Source organism: Anopheles stephensi, chromosome 3 (genome assembly GCF_013141755.1).
Source record: "Anopheles stephensi strain Indian chromosome 3, UCI_ANSTEP_V1.0, whole genome shotgun sequence".
NCBI classification, from domain to species: domain Eukaryota; kingdom Metazoa; phylum Arthropoda; class Insecta; order Diptera; family Culicidae; genus Anopheles; species Anopheles stephensi.
The window spans coordinates 1515018-1537571 of NC_050203.1; the positions used below are offsets into that span (position 1 = coordinate 1515018).

Genomic DNA, 22554 nt, shown 5'->3' on the forward strand with positions numbered 1-22554 from the left:
AAAAGACGCGTTCCCAGATCAAATTTGAACTGGAAAAACGCATCCGTCTCTGTCAAAACAAAGCCATCGACGCACGCAACAACAATTGGCGTCCCTACATCGCATCACGGTTTTCCGAATCACTGTTGTTTTTGTGTGGTGCTTGGACAGCGAAACACTTGCAGCACGAAGGAAAATGGCACCACGCAAGCGAAAAGTGGTGGTAGCACCGGGCAACACGCCGGAAAAAGTGAAATACTCTACCGCCGTCATACAGACGCTGCTGAACGCGCAGCAAACCGAAACCACGCACGCGAAGCTGGTGAAGCAGCTGAAGCAACTGTACGGCACGGTACAGCACGATTCGTTCATGAAATCCTTCATCCAGGTCATCAAGCGCCAGATGGAACACGAAGAAACGAACCAGTATGCGAACAATGTCCTCAAGTTTTGTGCGAAATTTGTGGCCGATCCCGAGTACAGCGAGCAGGCCGTAACACACCCGATCATGGCTTCGATCTTCGATTGGTTGCTCAGCACGATCAGCAGCGCGCAGTTGGTTCGGTTTCGGATATGTCAGCTAGTGAACTTGATACTGAACGCGCTCGGGACGGATGCGGCGCTGGATGATTCGATTTGCGACAAGATCCTGCGGTACATGCTTGAGCGGATACGGGACATGTCGCAGCATGTGCGGGTGCAGGCCGTGCTGGCGTTGCAACGTTTGCAGGACCCAAACTCACCGGACGATCCGGTGGTGCGAGCCTACGTGTACCATCTGGACAAGGACCCGTCGCCGAAGGTGCGGCAGACGATCATCTCTTCGTTGGGGCGGAACTATCGCCTTATCCCGCACGTGCTGGAACGGTTGTGGGATGCGGATGAGCGCGTGCGTCGCCACACGTACATGCAGATGAGCAGCTACCCGGTACGGCAGTACAAGGTAGAGCAGAGGCTAAAGTTCCTCGAGCAAGGGCTCGGCGATCACTCGGAGGCGGTGCGAAAGGTGATGCGGAACGTGATGATCCCACAGTGGATCGAATCGTACCAGCGGGATTACGTGGCGTTCGTGGAGGCGCTCAAGCTGGATGCGGACGATAAGGAGATGGATCGGTTCCGGAAAACGGCCAAATTGGTGCTGGTGGAGATTTTCGAGTAAGAGCCAAACCATCCTTCCATTTCTAGAGCAAAAGTTGGAATATCTACCATATAACGATCTGTTTACGTTTTAGCAAAAATGGCGTAGAAGAGATGGCCCGACTGCTGAAGTTTGGGGAGGAAAGTCGAGTGGTTCCACTGTCGGAACTAACGATTGAACGTGCAATCTGTTGGCAGGCGCTGCTAGAATACTTGCACAAGCACGACCCGGACCGGCTGGAGGATTACATGATCGAGCTGAGCAAGTTTTGTGAGTACATCAAAGCGTTCGTGACAAACCCGACGGCGGCCGCATGCATGAAGAGCGCGAATGTGAGCGTCGTGAGCAGCCAAACGGCGTCGCCGAGTCAGCCCGAGACGATGGACAAGCTGCAGCAGCTGTACGTGCAGTACACCCTGCAGATCCTGATGGATATCGTGCTGATGTACGACTTTGGGGACGAATTTGGCCGGGAAAGCCTCAAGCTCGTGCTCTCGCACATCCTGTGCCACGAGAATCTGTTCGAACCGAACGTTCGGCTCATAATGGCCACGTTCGAGAAGCTCATCGCAGACGTTGAGACGAGGCTCAACTTTTTCGTGGAGCTGGTAAGCTCCGTGCTGGAACCGTCGCGGCAAGACGTCTCCAACAGCTCCCGTCAGCTGGTCGATGCGTATCTGGACAAGCATCCGGAGAGGACGGCGCTGAAGCTGCAGATTTCAGCACTGCGGGTCAAGATCCTCGAGCTGAAGGAGCAGGAAAGTGCGCTGTCTGCGCAGAAGGATTACGCCGGTGCGCAGCTGATAAACGAAGAGGTGAACGTGTGCCACGAGAAGTACGCCAATCTGGTGAAACCGCTCGTGCACGAAATGTCCCAGTGTACGACGAGCAGCAGCATCGGTGGCGAGGACACCGGTAGCGTCACGTCGCTGTTCCGCGACTCGATGCTAAAGCCGCGCCGCGTGACGCAGGCCACGATTGAGAAGTGTCTGCAGATTTGCTTCTACCTCGTCAACAGTCCATCGGTGCGCGTGCTTACACCGCCCGTGTGTAATCTCTACCCGACGTTCATCAGCCGGTACGTCCAGTCCGGCCAGCTGTCCACGCGCAACTGGGCGTTGCGGACGTCGACCGCGTTCAGCATGCTGTACGATGGGCTGAGCAAGGAAACGTTCCAGCTGCTGTACCAGCAGTTCCTCAACACGGCCTCCTCGCGCCTCTGGAAGACGGCCATCGAGTGTGTGTTCGAGCTGCTGGACAAGTACGGCTTCGAGCACTTCGATCTGGAGAACGAGGACGTCTCCACCAGCAGCAAGGACGATTCGCGCACGAACAAAAACTGCCGCCAGCTGTTCAACCGGCACAACAGCAGCCACCACGACGATTCCCTGAACGCGTCCTCCTGCAATGGCAACGAGTTCTACAAAATGTCCGTCCACTTCATGGACACCTGCAACGACAGCGCGATCTGCGCGGCCATCATCGAGGGCTTCTGCCGGCTGATACTGCGCGGCAAATGCACCTCGGCGGACATTATGTCGAAGCTGCTGTTGCGCTACTTCAACCCAACGACCGAGCCGGAAATGCAGCAGATGTTGGGCATCTTCTTCCAGCGCCTGATTGCCCGGCGGCGGCAGGAGCTCATGCAGAAGGCGCTGATGAGCACGCTCTTCCTCGTGCTGGAAGCGCCGAACGAAAGTCCGCTCGCCGAGGTGCGCCCCGAGACGGTGATCAAGTTCGTGGTCAACTCGACGCAGCCCGTGTTCTGCAATCCGGGCGTCAATCCGCACAACACGATCGCGGCCTCGTTCCTGCGCGTGATGCGGGACAACATTACGCTCAAGGATCTGCTGAAGCTGCTGAGCAAAGAGTTGCTCGTGCTGGACATTAAGGACGATGCGGGGCTGAGGGGCGATCTCGCGAAAACGGTGGACGAAATACTGAAGGAACCGTACCTCGACCCGAAAACGATCAAAAACTTGACCACCTTCCGGGAGCTGATGCTGGGCAAGATCCGGGAACCGCTTAAGTTCTCCTCCTCCCGTACGCCCGTGAGCGAGAGAGGCGAAGGGGAGGAGGGGGAGGAGGGACCGGCGGAGGAGGAGGAAGAGGAGGAGCAGGAGGAGCCGGAAGTGTTCGAGAAGGAGCAACCGGTGGCAGACGGTGAGGAGACGGAGCAGGAGGAGCACGAAGACGAAGAACGGTCCGACGAACGGCCCCAGATTAACAAATCGATCCTGCTGGAAGATTCCGACACGGACCTGCTTGCCTCGCCGCTGCGGGGCGCTGGGTCAGCTGTCTCGTCACCGGCAAGAATCCGACCGGAGGGCGCTCCTGGCACTCCGGATTCGGGAGTTAAATCGCTCCGACGCTCGATCCTGGGAGTTAGATGTTCGCCTACCTTGAAGCTGTCCGCGTCCGGTGACGGGAAGTTTAAGGTTCCCGACGCTTCAACGTTGCGCAAAATGCAGGCAGCCTCCGCACGGGTCAGAGCAGCATTTGGCACGCCCAAGGTGAGCGCTTCCGCCAGGGCAGCTAACTGCGGGGAGGAAGATTTCGAAATTCCGGCCACACAGGAAGTGCGAAGCTCGGAAGAGGCCGGCTCCTCGTCGGACGAGGATGAGCTGGAGATTCCTGAAACACAGCAGCACGAAGCAAGTGTGACGGTACGGCGGATGACTTCCACGGGTCGGGCGTCGAGTGCCCGCGCGAATCGGAAAACACCGATTCGTAAGCCTTCATCGTCGTCGTCATCCTCATCGGAAAGCGAGGCCGTAGAAGGATCGCCCAACGTTACGGTAAGTGTTACGGTACATCGAAAGAGGCGGTTCTCGGACAAAGCACGACACTGTCAACTCTCCCATTTCTCCCTTCATCGCTTCCCCAGGTAAGCCGCATCAATCGTTCCGCTCGACCGATGAACAAGGTAGCGGCCAAAACACTGCTCGAACGCACGGTCCTCCCAGCTCCCGGAACGTTACCCCGTGCGACGACACGTCGGACCGCACGCTTGGAGGCCATGAACAGCAAGGTGATGACGCGAAAGTCTCTTTCGGAGTTGAAATCCGCGCCCGGTGATGACACAGCGACAACACCCAGACTATCCGGGCGCCAATCAACGAGCAAAGAGCGCAGCAAGTCCACAGCGCGCCGTTCGAAAAATGCGACCGAACTGCAAGGAACGTCCACCCCGAACGCAACCCCCGCCAGAACAACGTCCCGATTGGGAGCGGCGTCGTCCGGAAAGCAGACAAACAATTCTTCACCGGCCGGTAAACGAACGCGCGAACGGCCGACGGCTGGCGGAAGAAAGACGACAGCAACCGACGCCGCCGCCGCCACCACCGCCGATGGTGCCGAAAGTAGCAGCGGTGTGTCCACCTCGAGCCCAATACGCTTGAAGCGAGCGGCCGTTGTGCTGACTCCGCTGAGTGCCATTCGGCGGACGCGAGCGGGTGGTGACGATTCCGACACCGTCGCTACCTCCCCGAGACGGCCGAACCGAAAAGCAACGCGAAAGGATACGGGAACGTAGGTCGGGGACAAACCACAACGGGGGCAGATCTTTAACAGAGAGTGTACTCTACTCTTATTCTAGGTACGTTTTAGGACAGAAACGAGCAATACTGCTTCATATTAATAAGCGATTTATATGATGATGTAGCCAGTGTGTGTGTCTGTGTGTGTGTTGTATAGTGTGAATAAAGTGCAACAACTAATATTACTTTCCTACCTTACTTGCTGCACAAGTCCTCGATACCGGTCACGTACACGCCCAGTCTAAGCAGTTTGGGTTTATCACGCCTAAAACGAATTTAAGGAGTGGGTCGTCCGGTGCCATTCTCATGACATGCGCAGACTCATAAAGGGGGCCATTCTACGCACGTTCGGACGCAGAATCACGACACGTCCTACCGGAGCAGTTTACGATTTTATATTTATTTTGTAATGGTTTACTACAAAAAGAGTGTTTTTTTTATGTTGTTATGTTTGTTTCTTTGTCTCCTCTATCTCATCCCGAGACGCGTATTTGATTGGTAGTTCTGTCCGTCCGCCTTGTTTCCCTTTCATATGTGTTTGCTGTTGCGTGTGAAATGAGTAGATTTGTTTTGTTTGTTTGTATTTTTGCCTTACACGTTTAAGTTGTTGTACCTTAACTAGTGGTAATATTTTCTTCTTCTTCTTTTTGTAGTCCCCCGATGGTCCACCAGCAGACAGTACAGACCCCGCCTGGCTCTAACCGTGGTTTCGATCTTCAAGCGACATCACCGACGACACACAGCAGAATGGATTGTTTATGCACAAAACCATAAACCTTCCTTTGCCGAGAGCGATGTGCTGCCGTCTTCTCAATGTTTGCTTTGTTTTCCCCACCAATAGTCCAATAGCGGTGGTCGCTGTATTAGTAGTAGTGCTCACCATCCCCACATTGAACGGCGTGTGAGATGATGACTCCTGCCCGCTTTTGCTAATTTATTTTAATTACACTGGTCAATGCAACGACGAGCTGTGTGTTTCGCGCTCGGTTCAATCAATTAGCTCCTATCTAATATTTATCTCCTTTCGTTTCCATAAATCTGCGCTGCTACATCCTGCCGTAAAAGAGGTCCTTAAACGCTCTCTCTCTCTCTCTCTCTCTCTCTCTCTCTCTCTCTCTCTTTCTATGTATATATATTACTTTATTAACGTAAAAGACAAAAAAAGGTGTAAAAACAACATAAAAGATGGCGGCGTGCGTTTTTGCATGGAAGAATGGCCTTTTGTTGTATAAAACACACAACACACAATTTGTAAACACAAATAATGCTTAAAATTAGTTTTTCTTTTGCAAAAACCACACACACACACGCTCATTTACACCGAAACAACAAATCCCCCCCCTCAGTTGGTGGGGACAGATGACAAAATATCATATTTTACAGGGAGTATTCCCTCACTATCTTTTGGAAGCTGAACCACCTGCAGTAGCAGTTGCAGTGAGTCAGTGAAAGGTGTTCGATGGAAGTAGAACGATTCCGGTTAAAATATCGACCCTGACTTGGAAGCTTGGAGGGTTGGAAGTTGTACGCCAACGGGGAACTACACGAGTAGTGGGGAAAGGTTTGTCGCTCTCCCTCGAAATGGGAAGAACCTGTGATGTTTGATCACTCGTGGCCCCATGCCTTTCGGCTGCCCTGTAATGCCCAGAGCTGCGTTCCTAGCATTTCTCTCTATCGACTAACGTTCTGGTGGGTTGGGACCTCATGTTCTGGAAGCAGCTGAGTTAATTGCAGGTCGCTCAAATAGCGCGACGTTTTGTTTTCTTTTTTACCGATACACTCATGTGCACACACACACACGCACCGAAAACACACACACATCTACAAATATTAACAGTAGTGTCCTGTTGTTGTCTGAGTCTCACAAAAACAATAGGTGTGTGTGTGTGTGTATCCTTTTCTCGGCTTCATCCGTGGGCAATTGCCCCCACAGCGCCGGCTGCTGACATATCCCCCTGTGCGCTTGTATGCTAGTAGTAGAAGGTAGTAGAAATGGTGGTAAATAGTAGTTGCGGTGCTGCAGTATTTGTGCGATCTGTTGCTGGCGATTGCCCTCGAAAGCTCGGCGTGTATGCGCGCGTAATTCGTTGATCCGTCCCACACCGTGGGCAAAATGGACCAAAGGGACACCTATTCCCGGGAGCAGTGTACGGAAAGACGAATGGATGTAGCTCACGCTTCACAGTGCCGATTCGCAAAAGGATAAGAAAACATCAGACTCCAATCACCAATCTCGTCCAATGTATGTGTGTGCGTGTGCGCGCGCGTGAATGTTGTCTAGGAACTCACTTTACACTCGAAAACACTCGATCCGTCAGTGGGGTGGTGGGGAAGAATATTTGGCTGCTGTTTCGTTGGTTGGGTTGGTCTGTCTGGTTGGCTGGCCATCCACCATCATCCGCCGGTGGCTTTACTTCGCATGCCCATTGCTCAACACAGCCGGCAGCACGTTCGCCTGCTGGACGGCCGCGTTCAGCGCATCGATCTCCTTCTTCAGGAACGCATTGCTGCTGCTGGTGGTGGTGGTGGTGGTCGTGGTGTTGCCATTGCCGGCGGTAATGTTACTGTTGCCGTCGGCGACATTGCCATTGCCGTTCACCAGACCGCCGGTGCCACCGTGCGCCTTCCGTGGAATGTACAAACCACCGTTCGTTTCGTCCGGCATGCGCATCAGGTCGTCCTTCAGCTCGACGAACCCCGTCACCGTCTTGTCGATAAAGTCCTCGATGTTGCGCGTCTCCTGCTCGAGCTTCTCCTTGATACGTTCGCGCGTCAGCTTCGAGCCGCTCTTGCCGTTGGCGGTCGAGGTGGCGCTGTTGAAGGTGGTGGTGGTGGTGGTGGTGGGGCTGGTGGCACTGTTGTTGTTATCCTCTTCGGACAGGAAATCGTCAGTCTTTTTGTGGTTGCCATTGAGGGTGGTGGTGGTGGTGCTGGTGGTCAGACAGAACGGGTCCACTACGTCGTGCTGCTGCTGGGAGGATTCGGCGGAACACGGATCACTACGGCGACCATTCTCGCCGCCCCGGAATCGCATCCCGCCGGTGCCATTGCTGCTTTCCAGCGCTTCCACGGGTACGGTCGGTTTCAGCAAACTGCGGCCCTCCGATTCGTCCGCAGCGCGCCGGCTACTGCCGTTGGCGCTGGCCGGCTGTTCATCCGTGTCCGCTTTAAGCTTGGTGCGCGAACGGGCACTCGCCGACTGCCGGCTGCCCTCTCCCCGCGGTACGTATTTCGATAAAATAAACACAGTGATCAGAGCGACTAGATGAAGGCACATAAACACATTCAGGTACATACGAAGACTAGCCTTAAACTCGAGCAGCACGAACGGAAAGGTGGCGTAGCCCATGAAGACGCGCGTTATCACACACGTCAGCACGTCGTAGAACATGCGCGACCCGGCCGTGCCCTGGAACGCGGGCCGGAACAGTTTGCGAGCGATGCGCGCCGCCATCACGATCAGCGCACCGGTGGCGAACGTCATGTAGTAGCCCGGATAGAACCCGTGCCACAGTGCGCTTAGACTGAAGGTGAGCACCGTGCCGTAGCGCTTCGGCACACGCTCAAACACGACCATGCGCAGCCAACGGTTGGTGCCGGCGTTCCACGCATTGATGCAGTTCCGGAAGTTGGTGCCGAACTCGAACTCCAGCACCTGAATGTTGGACAGCATGTCCCAGCGGGGCGTAACGCCGTCCCGCTCGTCGTACCCGTTGAAGCCGAGCCCGGAGTTGTTGCAGATCGCGTCGGCCATCAGCCAGGCGAAGTAGTACTTGAAGCGGACCGCAGTGGTGGCCATCATCATGTACCACAGTGAGTAGAAAAAGCCTGAACTCGCGATAAAACCGTCATCTGGAAATTGCAGTAAGAAAAAAGGCTTGTTAGACGGGTTTGGCGGGCTTTCGGCAGCGCGAAGTCTTCTTCACACCTTTCATCGTTTTGATCGGATATATAGTAGCGAACTTCACGAAGATCAGTGCACACACCAAACTTGCAATCACCTTCTTCACGACCGCTTTCACCGGCGATGGTTCGTGAACGATCTTCTTCTCGATGTCGTACTTTGCCTGCAGATGAGAGAAGAACATCATCAATCTCGCTGCCGCTTTGCTACCACCCAACACCACCACTCACACTGGCCGACGTCTGCTTGATGATGTGACAGCCCTCGATAAAGTCGATGTAATCCTTGTAAAACACCAACGGGCCCGCCATCAGCCCCTGGAAGTGGAGCGTGTAGGAGAAAAACTCGAGCGGCGACGGTAGCTTCCGGATGGCGTGCTGCTGCTGGCTCTGCGTCAGGTCCTTCATTTCGCGCGTGAAGCCATCGTGGATGCTGAACGCCAGGCTGGTCACCTTCTGCGTGATGATCATCAGCGGACCGGTAATATCGAGCGAGTACGACCCATAATCGTAGTACTGCCGGTGCAGATGAATGCAGGACAGATAGAACAGTGCCACGACCATGACGAGCCTGAAAGGAATGCAGAGGAGTTAGCGGGTGGTCGTGTCGTGTGGGTGCTCCCTTACCGTTGAACAATCTGTGGGTTTTGTGTGCGTATGACGACATAGCAAACGGCTGGCAGACCTGCGATGTGGATCGCCTGCTGACCGAAGCAAAAGTAACCGAAGAACAGACCGATCACTAGCCCGATCGCGTGCCGGGTGCTGGCTGACACCTTGGACGGGTGCAGGTAGGAGCGGAAGGCTGACGCGAGGATCAGCGCCAGAAACTGTGTGATGAGGAAGTTAACCTGAAAGTGAAGAGGAAAGGTTTTGGTAGACGGTTAGCGATATTGTGATGAGCGGTCGATGGAGTCATTCCGGAGCTGTGTGACCCACATGACAAAACGCCTTTCGTTATGCAATTCGTGGTCTGAGACATCCTATTATGAAGTGAGGTTTGAGTCACACAACGGTAAGTCGTTGTGTAGTTCAAAACGCACATTGTTTAAACGTGCGGACGCTTGTTTTCTACCTTGGCAACCCCGGTGAAATTAATGTTCATTTCCCACAATGTAATAAAAATAGAGACCTGATTGAATCGCTTCATAAATCAACAAACGATCGTAAACCCGCTTACATAAGATCTGCTTCAATCAGTCAACGATCATCAATATTATAGAATAGAATAATAAACATATTGTTGTCCTTAATGCACCAAGAAGCCGCGGCAAGGGTGTCTCGGCGATAAAGAACCTACCCTCAAGCGCTCAAACACATCCGTAAACGGTGTAACAAAAGCATGCCCCACTTATCAATTTCGCCAGTCGCGACCGGTTATTATCAGTGCCCAACCAACACGATCCAGACACCAACCTACTGATTGCGTGCCGGGGCTCTTAATACCCGGAGATAGTGTGTCTCGCGAGGGGTTCAACGAGAGTTCGCGAATTGATGGTTTGCAGGCCAATCACGGCAATGGCGCGCATGATAATCCGCGTGATCTCGTCTCACAAAACGGGGCGGATTTGCTGTGCCGATAGCGATAGTGGCCAAAGGTGGAGCCACAATCAAGCTCGAATGAGGATGGATGGGATGGACAAAGATGGCATCTATCAGAGACGGTGCTCGGTGCAGGACAAGCGAATATAATCCAATTGCTGAGGGGTTAAGCCAATTCAAGTGGAGGAATTATGTTGTTAGTGTGCCGTGTCGTTCGGCACAATAGTAGTAGTGTTGATATCCCGAGCTCCAAACCACCCCGAACGCAAGATGTTCTGCTATGCTTTAATTTGAAGCTAAAGCTATCATGACCCAGATTGCTTAATTCCTACTACCGGAGGAATGCGCTGGAGTCCGGCACCACCAACTATCGGGCCCAGTTTAAAAAGCGCTCTTGGCATCAGCAAACACCAAGCAGAACTCTCGGGGCACCATCTGGGTGAAATTGGCAAGTGATGAAAACAAAGTTCTAATCAAAGGCTTAGGGCCGGATTTTGGACGAGAATCCGGGTCAAGGATTTAACGACGGACATGGTCTGGGTTGTGTGAATGAGTGTGTGTGGGGGTACACATTTTTCATGCTCTCGGAGGTGTTTCGTGTTAAATAATTAGGTCATCCGGAAGGGAGGGTTACGTTTTGGCGCTGGAATTTCCGGAAGCTCAATTAGTAGCTACAGGATGGCCGAGTTGTTTGGAGAATAGTTTATTTGTCACAAATGATCAGAGGTTTTTGGCTGGGATTTCTTACAGTATTCCATACAGAGAGCCAATATGGGAAGCGGCGACCGGCCGCTATTGCCATCTGTGTAACTGTTTTCACGTCTGAGCTCATCGTAATGCAATAAGCTGTTGCGCAAACCCAGTTCCAGTGCTGATGTTACGATTGCGACTAGACAGAGAGAGCGAAAGAAGAGCTTCCCCTTGTGCAACCCCATGACACAGGGGTGGATTAGATTTCTCCTCGCAAGCCGCCATCTGCTGGTATCGACCTTGACCATGAACCACGGCCACGATCGATCGGTAAAACGAGTTTAGAGAGCATCGCCTGGAAGGGACACTACCATTCCCTTGTAGATGCAGTCGATCTGTCCATATGTTTGCCCCCGCGATGTGATAACGCTATAACGCTACCAAGGGGGCCGGTTTTGAAAGCGGATGACGGGCAGCTATCTCCAGTGGTGCATACAGGTGCAAGTAGTTTAGCATGCGCAAGCTCGGGCGGTCTGGAGACCTTGGACGGTTCGGTGCGCACATAAGTAAGCACGTGCCGGAAAGCGAGTTTTCCGACCAGCTGCTGGTGCAAAATGCATCGGCGCGTGCTCGGGGGAAGGTTAAGCGTTCGCCGCCTGCCTTTGCACACCTTGAACCAGTTGCACCACCACCGGGCCTCGACCCGGCCGCCAGTCAATGTGTTACGGAAGCGAGCAGTTTCTCCTAACAGAGATGACTCATTTAGTATGCACATTTAAACCGAAATGGAGGATTTGCCTCTTGTTTTTGCTAATTTTAGTAAGCGAGATGACCTACAAGTTCGTTAGCTTAAGTTAGCTGAGAACGAACAAGATGTTTTAGGGCTAATCTTTTTTTTGTCTACATGGATACAAAACCGCCGCCAGTCCTTTAATTGCCACTCGGCGTCAGAACCCACCATCCATCCAGCCAACTTACATATTTTATTACACCGAGCTCGACGAGATAGCCTCGTGTCCGTTGGAGCAGATCACCTTCAGCGGGCTGGTGGTCATCGAAACGCTCCATAACGACGGGATGGATATGATGGAATATGTGTTTCTCCGAAGGTATTCTTTGACGGTTACACAACACTAAACTGTCACTGGTTAGCTACAGAACGCGCGCGCACTTTACCGGCTTCCACCGACCAGCAGCCGAAAACATTATCGGGCAAACTTTTCCATCATGATCGACTCGTGCCTGGTATTGCGTAAGCAAGTGATGAGAAAACTGCACTCTACAAGAAGCGGCTATAGTGTTTGGGCAGACGCGGTGTGATTTATTTGACATTTATGGAGCCGAACGGTCGAGGAGTGTTGTAGTGAGCAAAGTTTTCCTTGCCGAGGATCGGATTATCTTATGGGAGGATTCCATGGTTCGGGAGATCAACCGGCGATTGGACAAGTGGAGTGGAGAGAGAGAGAGAGGGCGAGATGGTTTCGTAATCGACACTCAACAGTCGACTAAAAAAACCATGAGAAAGGAAAAGATGGAGGGCAAAACAGAAAATGCGTACTGCAAAAGTTAAACAAAACGGTACTAAAGGGTAGCGTGCGCTGGAGAAGAATGCTTTGAATGCTGAGAAGTTGCGAACTTTGTTTGCCAAACACGCTCGATCCGGAAATTCGATCCGAAGATAGGGCACAAAGACACAACAACAGCTCCAAACTAACTTTGGGTTTGGTAGTCCGGAAGGCAGAACATCAGTAACAATCGGTAGTCATACACCGAGAACATGACCACTTTCGCTATCCAAGCTCACTTACTGGCGTTATCCTTTTAATCTCGCTTCCGTCATGAAGTTGTGGAACTGTGTGGGCATGCTTTTTTGGAAGAGCAATATCCCAAACGCCTGAACCGTGACTATTATTTTGGGCTCATCTAAAAAGCAACACTAGTGATTGTAATTAAATATCCATTAGTGGTTTCAAAACGACGCCGAATCTGAAGCAAAGGAACCTCTCAGTGGAGCAGTGTTCGATGGCTGGGATGGGGGGCTGGGGATGCATATAATTTTAATACATCTCATTGCGCATCGTTTCCCGCACTAACAACACATCTCCCCCCAAGGTGAATGTATGTTGGCAGCAACCGAAGCCCACTAGACAGGTGAAACATTTCCCAATCGCCAATCGACAGAAATCTTTCTCTCTCTCTCTCTCTCTTCAACCTGCTGACGCTGACGGTCGATTGACGGTCGGTTCGGAAAAACTAACCCCACGAAAGGCAACGGCGGCGCGCTTAAACGCCACTCGAAATGTGTATTGCATTTTTAAGTGTATGACACCGACCCACCCGGACACACGGGTGTTGCTGCGGGTGAGTGGGTTCGTCATCATTAAAATGATGTGGAAATTCGTACCGACGCCAAAAAATATCGATACGGTGGTAAAATAAAACATTTTGCCGCCTTGTGGAGGCTAAACATCATCGATACTACTACCACTACTGCCTGCCTGCCTGCCTGCCTCCTACTTCGCCCCCATCCTATACAAGGCGGGCGCGATCGGTGGAGGGGCGGAAGGAAGGAAATTGCCAAGTGCAAAAATAGCAGAAAAAAGAAAAGAACCAACCCTTCACACGCACGGCACAAGAACTTTGCACCACCTTTCCGACACCCTAGAGAGAGAGAGCGTGAGAGACCGTTCGACCGTTTCGACCCTTTTTTCCCGTCGGACGGCATCAAACCCGACCAAATCATGAAATACTACTGCGCGGGGTCCAATAAAAATCGAAACCAAATCATACACAATTCACCACACCAACGCCACACACGTATAATGTCGATTGCGGATCAACTTTCGATGAAAGGTTAAGCTGCATTATTATTGGTCCGAAAGAGGGAAGAGGGCCAACGGTACGATACCCCCCCCATCCCAGTGGAACTTCCCCTGTCGATCACCGTTCGGTTCGGTGCCTTGTGCCTGGACGGGAATGAATTATGGCGCTCGTAGAAAACGAAATTTATAACCTTCCACCCCCGGAAAAAACTCCAAGGGTGGGGATGCAGCGTTGGTGTAGAATTCACATGCACCAGCAGCAACAAAGAGATGCGTTGGAAGAATTAGAAAACAAATTATAGTTTATTTATGAGAAGGAAACTTGTTTGAATTATTAAGTGATTTAGGTTGGATCCTGGTCACGGCACCAACTTTTCTGATAAGGATTTCTAGAGTTTTAAACTACTTATTCCTGGGTGTTTGAATCATTGGTTATATTCGAGACCTGCCAGACTCTTAAAATGGCAACAAATTTAAAATTAATCATTAGTTCCATTAGTTACAAAACAAAAAGTTTAGTCATTAGTTACAAAACTAACTAAACTTAGATTTAATACTGGTCACGGCACCAAACGTAATTAACAAAAAATCTGGAATAATTTTATGAAGTTAGTTCTAAAAAAAAAATCTTCTAAAAAGATATCTATGTTTCCAGACGATATAAAATACAAGCAAAAGTCCTTTTCATAAATACTTTTCTAATAAAATTCCAATGAAAACATCTTAATTAAATAGAAACAAAATAAAATAAGTCAAAACAAACAAACAGTTCCTCTTGCTTCGCACGCTTCCCATCGTCGCAACATCAACGAGCCCCCGCGTATTTATTGCGCAAATAAAACCACTATAAACTAATGCGCGATTGCTACTGCTTCGTCCCACAAGAGCCCACCACACCCCCTGGAGGAAATGGGAAAATAGTCGTCGCGTAGTTTTTTTTTATATACGAAGAAAATTAGGCCATTCCATCCAACAACAATTCCTTGGTCGGAATAAAAATAGAGCCACACACACACACACACACACCCAAACCCAAAAGCAGCTTGTCGCAAAGGAGGGGGATGGCGTAAAACGGAAACACGGCCACTAGAAAACATTGAATAACTATAATGATAAATAATTTCACGCGAAACCATTTGCGAAACCAGGCGCAGAATCGATTTTCGCAAGAAAGGTGTTATATCAATTTTCCCGCGGGGTTCTGTTGGGGGGGGAGGGGGGGGGGGTGGAGAGAGAAAGAGAGAATGTCGCTTATTTCAAAATTTTCACAGTGGAATTGAATTTAAGCTTTTCCTCGGTGGTGGTGGTTCTCACATACATGCTGTGGAGGACATACTGGGCTGGGTGCTGGTGCTGCCCCCACTACCCGGAGAAGGTCCTTGTTGCTGCTGGTGTGCATGCTCGAGAGTGGGCCTATAAGCCACGCAATAATTGCGAAACTAACCGACCCAAACCGTGGACGAGAGCAGCCAGCCTTTCGTACAATAAAACCAATGAATGGAGGAAAAATGTGGAGTGTGTCTTATGGCCCCCGCCCTCCGGCGCTATCATATCGGTGTGTGCGATGATATCGAGCGTGTCCAATTGCTGGCCGTGGGTGGAGGACATCGGAGGCCCAGGATCTTAATTACTTTTGTTAATCTAATCGTAGTTCTCCCACCGCCACCGCCGCCACACGAATCTCTTCGCCCAAATTCGCCAATTTCGCGTGAACCATGAAAAGAGGCGACTGTGACCCACATACAAACGCACCCACACACGAGAAACTGCGTCAGAATGGCAAGGATATCGTTTGCTTCTGTTGCGAGCAGTGCTGGTAGAGCACACGTTCACGTTTCGCCTATCTGTTGCTCGGGCCCTGGTCCGCGCTATCATCTGACGCTTGGAATGTGGCGGGTGCCAAAATGGCGCGCGCGAAAGCATCACCACACAGTGTCGCCAACGGGAAGCAGCCCGGGAAAGCTTGACCGAGACTGGCGTGGCAACCATTTACAGTTTGCCTCACATTTGTGCGAGGACGTCAGACGACACTCTTGTCCGGGATTCTGTAAACCCAGCAGCCACCACGAAAGAGCTTCCCCGTGCAGGACTGGCAGTATACTGGGAGATACTTGCAATTGCCAAAAAGTCGTCATAAAAGTCACAACTTAAAAGGAAGAGACAATGGCCAGGACGACGCAGCGACAGAGAGTACACCCCGGCGAATGATGATGGTGATGACGATGCCCGCCGCCGCCGCCAAGTCACAAAGTCAACAGTTCAAATCATGGATGGTTTTATTGCCCAGGACACGGGCAAGTGCGCCCGCTCGATCGTCTTCGTGTGTCGTGTGTCTGGTGAGCAAATAAAAATATGAAATGAAAATAAACCACCCGCACGGCTTCGTTCTGCCCACGAAAGAAGCACCATATAAATGTAAACGACATCATTTGTAATATGGTCGAGCTGTGTATATACATATATCAGTGCACAGTTACAGTCGGTTCCAGTGTGTCGTTTGCGGCATGTGGAATGACATTTTCCGACCAATTAATGTTTGATGCACAGCGCTTTGGATGGCGAATTTTCCCCACGACTAAGCGCACCAGCAAGCTCCAAAACGTGGAACGAAAAACATAGGAGTAGCTCGCATCTGGCTATAAAGTATTCAACAGGTGTTAAAAGCGGCACAAACCATTAACTCCTTGTCCATTTCAAATGTCCAACAGCGGTCCGCCGGGATCAATTTCGGCGTGGCTTAATTGAACCTATCTCTTATCTCTCTTATCAACCACACGGACCAGCAGTCGGTCGAAAGCAAGAGAGAAATGGGAAGTATTTAGATGCCACTTTTCGAATTAACATTCGCCCACCGCCGTCCAACAACACCCGGCCAAAGGACTACGGGACCTGTCCATCCGAAATTGCGTGCCATATGGTCGTAAAAGTTGAACCGAATCGAGCAAAAAAGCCGGACCCCGAATGATAATTAAGTTGCGAATGGAGCAAGAACACGAGGACGACAGTCCGACCTACCGTCGTCGGTTTCGTTCCGGCTTGAAAGGGTCCACACGTCCTCAACACGGGAGCGGATCTTCTTCGAACTGGTTTCGGGGTGTCAAAAGTAATGACATGTTGCTTTCAAACATCGAACAAATTACTATTCATGGATGGAGCCGGCCGATAGGGCAATCGGACCGGAGGAGAATTCATTAGCTTGAGAAGAGACGGATCGATGGAAGGAGAGGTTAGAATCCCGAGTTAAATAGACTGTTTTTGACCTGGCTCTGACGTCGACGGGCAAGGGATAAAAGGGAAAAAGGTTTTCCACCCGAACGGCTAAAACATATTGGAGGTTGTGGTGTTGTAGTATTATGCAATCCCTACCCCAGAACTAGCGAACCGAGGAGGACGAGATGTGTTTTGGTGTGTGCTTGTGTGCTGACTTTGCACAGTATCAGGAGCTCAAGGATTAACTCGAGCTTTTCCATCGTAGTTCGTAAACGAAGAAGCTTTTCCATTTTCTCCCCCCGAAAAAGGATGTGTGCGCCACAAGTAGCTAGGATGGGGATATTTGCCGGGATGAGTTTGCGATCACGTTCGGAGGTCAAAGATGTCTGCCATTATCAGACTTATTATATCAACAGATGCAGTCGCCTTTCTAGAACTTTTTGGATTTTGAATTCTTCGCTAGGAAAGGGGAGACCGGTACATCGTTGTCTGCGAAGTAGAACTCATCCATCCCATATATCCACTCGAAAATCGAAACTTGCACTTTAAGTGGCGCAATTTCAGCTCGCGTCTGATGGCGGGATGATGTGCTGGCACAGAAACCACCGGCGACGCTATTAGCCATTCCAGTGTTGCCAGCAGTTAGCGCTATAAAAGACGCCTATATGATTCGCATAATTTCGCGACTGATGTGTGTTGTCTGGTTGCTTCTGGCTCCGTTCTTGCGACGCTCATTCAACAGATGAAGACAGCCGCGGCAACAGTCCCGTGAAAGTCACCACAAACTTGAGCAAGTTGGCCCACTAGAGCGAGAGAGGTCGAGTCGGACAGCCGGTCGCAAAGAGGAAAGTTTCATTTGAATTTTCTTCACGCCCGTCTCTCGTTTTCCCAAAGCACCGTGAACGTGAGGGGCCCCCTCCCCGTCCGTCTCGAGACCACCATCGCTGCCAACGAACGCCCAATACCATTTCCAATTTTCCATTCGAACTTCTTTGAGTTCGAGTTGGCCACAACAGAAGAAAAGGACGGAGCAAAATAACGACCAGCCAAAGGTACGACACGGCTCACTCAGCAAAATAATGTTGGCTTTTTCCTAGGAAAAGTCTTTCCGTGTGGCACAGTGCAAACGAGCGGAAGGGACGATAAAAACACAACCCGGGCAGAAAGCGAGCTCTCACACGCAAAACCGGGGCACGGTTCTCGTGAAGATGAAACGCAATAAACGCAATAATGAAGATTAATCCGGTGACGGTACGGTACGCATAGTCGTTTCCTCCTTGTACACGTGTTGATTATTGCCGTGTACGGAATGGCCTGCCAAACACCTGCCACAACAGGAAGAAACTCTATCCTGGGCAGAGCACTCCAACGGTGGGGAGGTGGTGAGCTTGCTAAATGAAATCCTCCGAAGGATCAAGTTCTGGGGTTAAAGTTTCTTTCTCTGCCTCTGGTGGAGGGCATGGATGGCCTAAAACTTCTCAAGAAACACCCAGGAAATGGGATAAGAGAGTATCCAATTCCATGGCCCCTTGCTTGGTCGTCTATCATCAGAAGACCGGACGACGCCTGATTGATAGCGGTGCGGAGAGTGGCCAGGATTCATATTTGATAAGTTCGACAAACTTTTAGCCTTCTTTTATCGTGTGTATCGTGTGAGTGCGCGGGATAAAACGTAACTTCGGTGAACATCATCATCTTTGGGTATTTAATTTGCCCATCGAACCGGAATAGGACGATGGGACCAGAGGGATATGGGACCAAAGTTTTAAAATGACCCGATGGCAGTTAGACGCTTAAATCACGCTGTTAATCACTGGGTCTGGCGTTGGGCGAATTGTTTTAAATTGATTTTCTTTTCACGCGACCTTCAAACTTCAAGTAAGGACTCTCCATTGAAACGAACAACTGGTCCTCGAGGATACGATAGTGGCCTCACAAACCAACACAAAAGTAAGGTGTGACCGAGCGAGCGTGTGTGTGTGTGTGTTTTTCTTTCATTTCGGAAAAGGCTTTTCTCTCCACAGGATGTAGGAGGCAGTCCCACACTTTGGATGCAAATCGATTGACCTATTTTAACAATCGATAGTCCCTCGTGAAGAAGGCTCTCTCAGGTCTGGTTGAAATGTGCTTTTACTGTGCCGCGTGCACACCGAGTGGACGGCAGCAATCGTTCCCATCATCGTCGGAATGGAAGGTCACCGCCGCCGGCTTTGGTTGGAGTCGTATTTAAATAAATACAACACTCTCGGGCGGATGAAGGACGTTTGAAGCCCTTAACGTAGCTGCAAACAAAACACGGTCGTGTTAAATGGTGCTTATCGCCAGAACGCAACTGAAAATTGGGATCCGGACGGTGAAGCACTTTAAATTTAATATACTTAATGTGTTTTAACGTAATTCATCCACTGCAACCGAAAACGCTCATTTGCACAATTTCATCACAAAAGTCAAGTCACGCGGCCGGGTCCGGGATGGGTTTACTTCATTTTCCGGCGCGACCTAGAAGCCCATTAATTCATCGTTTCACTCGATCCCATCCATCCATCCATCTTCAGGAGGACACATCGGCAGTTACAAGGAGCCCATCAACAGTTTTGTTTTCCAACGCCACCACCACCACCACCATTCATCATTCCGGTCGCCCCCACATTTCCCGGCTTTTCTCCGGAGGTTGGGGATTTGATTTCCTTTCCATGCACCACACTCTCCACCCGGCCGGTAAAAAAAACGACGGAGCTCTGCTGGCTTTTGCTTCGACATTTCCCGTTCGACACACACCACACCACGCCACACCATCAGCATTTAATCGGGTGACATTGATGAGGTTGAGGTTAGAAGGTTAACGAACAACATGGACTGTAGGAGAGTTTTTCCTTCCGTTGCTAGATGCTTTTCAAGCAAAAAAGGAAAGCGAAAGAGTATGCCGAGTGGGCGGCGAATAAAAGTGGGCATGAATTTGATTATGTCATATGCTACACACGCCGACAGACCGACCGACCGAGTCTAGAAGTCGATGCCGGATTGACTAAAATGCATCCTCTTCGCCGAAACGATCCCAGAACGATGATATTTCATTAAACAAAGAATTTTAACGGAACGTTGTTGGAGGACCCAACCAAGAAAAAGAAAGGGGAAAATTGTCCCAACGAGAAAGGTCAAAAGTTAACCGGTTTCCATAACACCTCCAAATTGTACATGACCGCCCCCCCCATAACGAGTGTGTGTCAATGTGCCGAGGCAGAGTGCGAGCGAGAGTGTATGTTTAGATTGGCCCTGGCCAAGGACTCGAGCAGAGATGGAACCTAATGCCCAGTGCAAGATTTCGAGAGTCCCGAGCAGGAGGAGGAGGAGGGGGAGGAGGAGGAGCAAAAAACAGCGAGAAAACCGGGAGACGCTGGTAACATGGCCTGGCCTTGGCTTTTGCTTTTTATACCAAACTCCGGATGGATGGATGAACGACCGGTGCGCGCGGGAAACGCGGTGAGACGTCCTTCGTCCAACGTTGGTGGTGTGTGTGCTTCTAATTATACACGTCGCTTTCGTCGTCGGACACATTAGGGAAACGAAAGTTCCTCAGAAGGCACAGATAGAGGTAGAACAAGCTAGCGAGACATAACCCTAACTTTAGACCTAGGCTAGACTTTAGAAGTGTCCGAAATGGAAGGTTCTGTTCCCGCCCATGAGTACCGATACCGTCTGTGCCGGAAAACTAGTCCTTGTGTTCAACTAGCCATAAACTCCCCCCCCCCCCCCCGGGTTTTGCCTAGGAACTCCCCCAAAAAGGTGTCAAACTTGGGACACCTCGCCATGCGGCTCTTCCAGCTACTTGCAAACCAGGAGATGACGTCGGCAAACCACGGCAACTAAAATAAAAATGAGTAAGCACCGAGCAAAAAGTACAAAAATGCTGGACATAATTTCCCTTTGAAGAACAGCAACAAAATAACGATCAAAATACCATCCCCCAAAATAAATCCTTCTTTTATAGGGGTGTGCCCCACGATCCCAGCTGCTCGTGGCAACACATACACACACGCTTCACTCAACACTCAAACGCTTGTTCGACTGGCCACCCGAAAAATTGCAGTTGTTGTCATTCAAAGAGGCATCACAACAACAACAAAACAAAAAGCGAAGCAAAACACGTCGATCAATCGCATACACACCAATATAAAAGTGCCGCAATTCGGCGGGTTTTTTAGGGCCTGCAGTTTTCCGGAGGTTTTTCATTTTGTTTTCACCCACAGCCAGTACCTACTATGCGCTTTTGCCAGCCTTTTTTCCGCCGTGGGGGTAGATTTGCCAAGACGACATCCCTTTCATCGTGAAGGACACACACACACACACACAGCATATCAAAGACGGGACACGAGTTGGCGTGGAGTAAATTTTTAATCATATTCTTCAGCATCCGCAACGTGATGTTTTTTTTTTCGGTGGCACACAAACACCCCCACACCCACACTCCCGCAATACTTGGGACATAAAATGACACATTTTAAAAACCCTTCGTCGACGGCTATCCCAAGGATGTGCTCGCCTAGAAGAAGGAATAGTTTGTGCGCTGAGAACGCCCATGTAGGGAGTGGGTAGTGTGTTTTCTCCATTTCAAGATGAATCATAAAATAAGCCGAAGTGCTGCTGTTTTCGGGTGAAAGAAAACCCCAAATAACGAAATTTCCATCTCCAAGACACTCGCCGGCTCTGGCTGACGTCAAAAAAGTGCCGGCTGTTTTCCGGGGGACGACTGTTTTCCACAGGCAGCTAGCTACTAGAGAGTTTATTGACCAAAAAACAACCATTAAAAGCTCGAATGACATTAAACAGTAACCGGGATCGGTAAGGGAGCGCCGCGTGCGAGCCTTTTAAATGTCGCCGACCGGCGTGGGGCTTCGCTGGCGGTTGAGTCTTGATGAATATTTAACGACGGCTGGGTGGTATATACTGTGGCCGGTGTGTGCCCGCCAATGTCAATAAAACATCGATTTGGTGGCACGTTTAAACACACATTCCACCAGGCAAAACCTTCCAACAATATCATCCCGCACATTATCTTCTACCGTCGGGGTTTTTGGGGGAGGGCAGAAGCAGTAAGAAGGAAGATAGAAAAACCACGACTGACTGCTGCTGCATTGGGCACAGGATATTTAAACAAACGCTCTTAAAGAGACACGATACACACTCATACGAAACTCGAAAATTGCCACCTCGACTGCATTAGGGACAAAAAGGAAGTGAAGCGAAAGAACATAAACTAGACTAAGCATCCTAAGCTAGACACAAAGCAGCACCAAAGCACGGCACTCGGGCACAGTTTTTCCTTCTTCAGAGGGTGGAACAGAAGCGCAAGGGCACAGCAGGCGAGCGAGCTTGGGTGGATTTTTCTGTAGGTCGAACGGAGCGATTTAGACAGCTTATCTACTTCAAAAAGCCGGTCAATCCAAGCCGGACACGGTGATTAGCCAGGGACGGCTGACATTGATTGACGGACGCGTAAGCGGATGAAGCGAAGTGGTGAAGGGAGTTGTTACGAAATCGCGCGATTAGAGGTGGGGCAGAATTTCGATTAGGTCCGATAACGTGTGCTTCCGACTAATTATTTGTTGCGCCTAACCGCCAACCGGCTAAGCGACCGCGGCGGCCACCACTCGGCTTCAATCTGAAGAGTGGAGCTTAATAGGGGAACCTTGCTGATAGTGCTTTGCCGAAGCGTTAATGAATCAGATAATGA

At 50.6% G+C, this 22554-nt stretch overlaps 2 protein-coding genes across 6 annotated transcripts in view; one reads left to right on the plus strand and one right to left on the minus strand.

The window, feature by feature from the left end:
• LOC118512050 (condensin complex subunit 3) lies at positions 1-5442 on the plus strand. 2 transcript variants are annotated; one of them, XR_004906227.1, is made up of 4 exons: positions 1-1134; positions 1212-3915; positions 4005-4715; positions 5310-5442. XR_004906227.1 is itself a non-coding variant. In XM_036055893.1 (3 exons), the coding sequence occupies exons 1-3, from the start codon at positions 176-178 to the stop codon at positions 4650-4652; spliced, it is 4311 nt and encodes a 1436-aa protein (XP_035911786.1). In that variant the 5' UTR covers positions 1-175; the 3' UTR covers positions 4653-4854. The 2 variants fall into 2 exon arrangements, 1 of the variants encoding a protein (XP_035911786.1); XM_036055893.1 differs by lacking the exon at positions 5310-5442 and having other exon boundaries at positions 4005-4854.
• The window catches only part of LOC118512074 (lysophospholipid acyltransferase 1), a 25786-nt gene continuing 8272 nt past the window's right edge, over positions 5041-22554 (minus strand). Inside the window, exons 2-6 of one of the 4 annotated variants that reach the window (XM_036056006.1) lie at positions 11770-12033; positions 9187-9410; positions 8791-9130; positions 8585-8723; positions 5041-8508 (exon numbers count right to left, since the gene is read on the minus strand). In XM_036056006.1, coding sequence (XP_035911899.1) covers positions 7067-8508; positions 8585-8723; positions 8791-9130; positions 9187-9410; positions 11770-11859 — 2235 coding nt within the window. In that variant the 5' untranslated portion in view covers positions 11860-12033 and the 3' untranslated portion in view covers positions 5041-7066. Of the gene's footprint in view, positions 8509-8584; positions 8724-8790; positions 9131-9186; positions 9411-11769; positions 12178-22554 lie in introns of those variants that run through there. The other 3 variants (XM_036056005.1, XM_036056003.1, XM_036056002.1) reach the window with 3 other exon arrangements.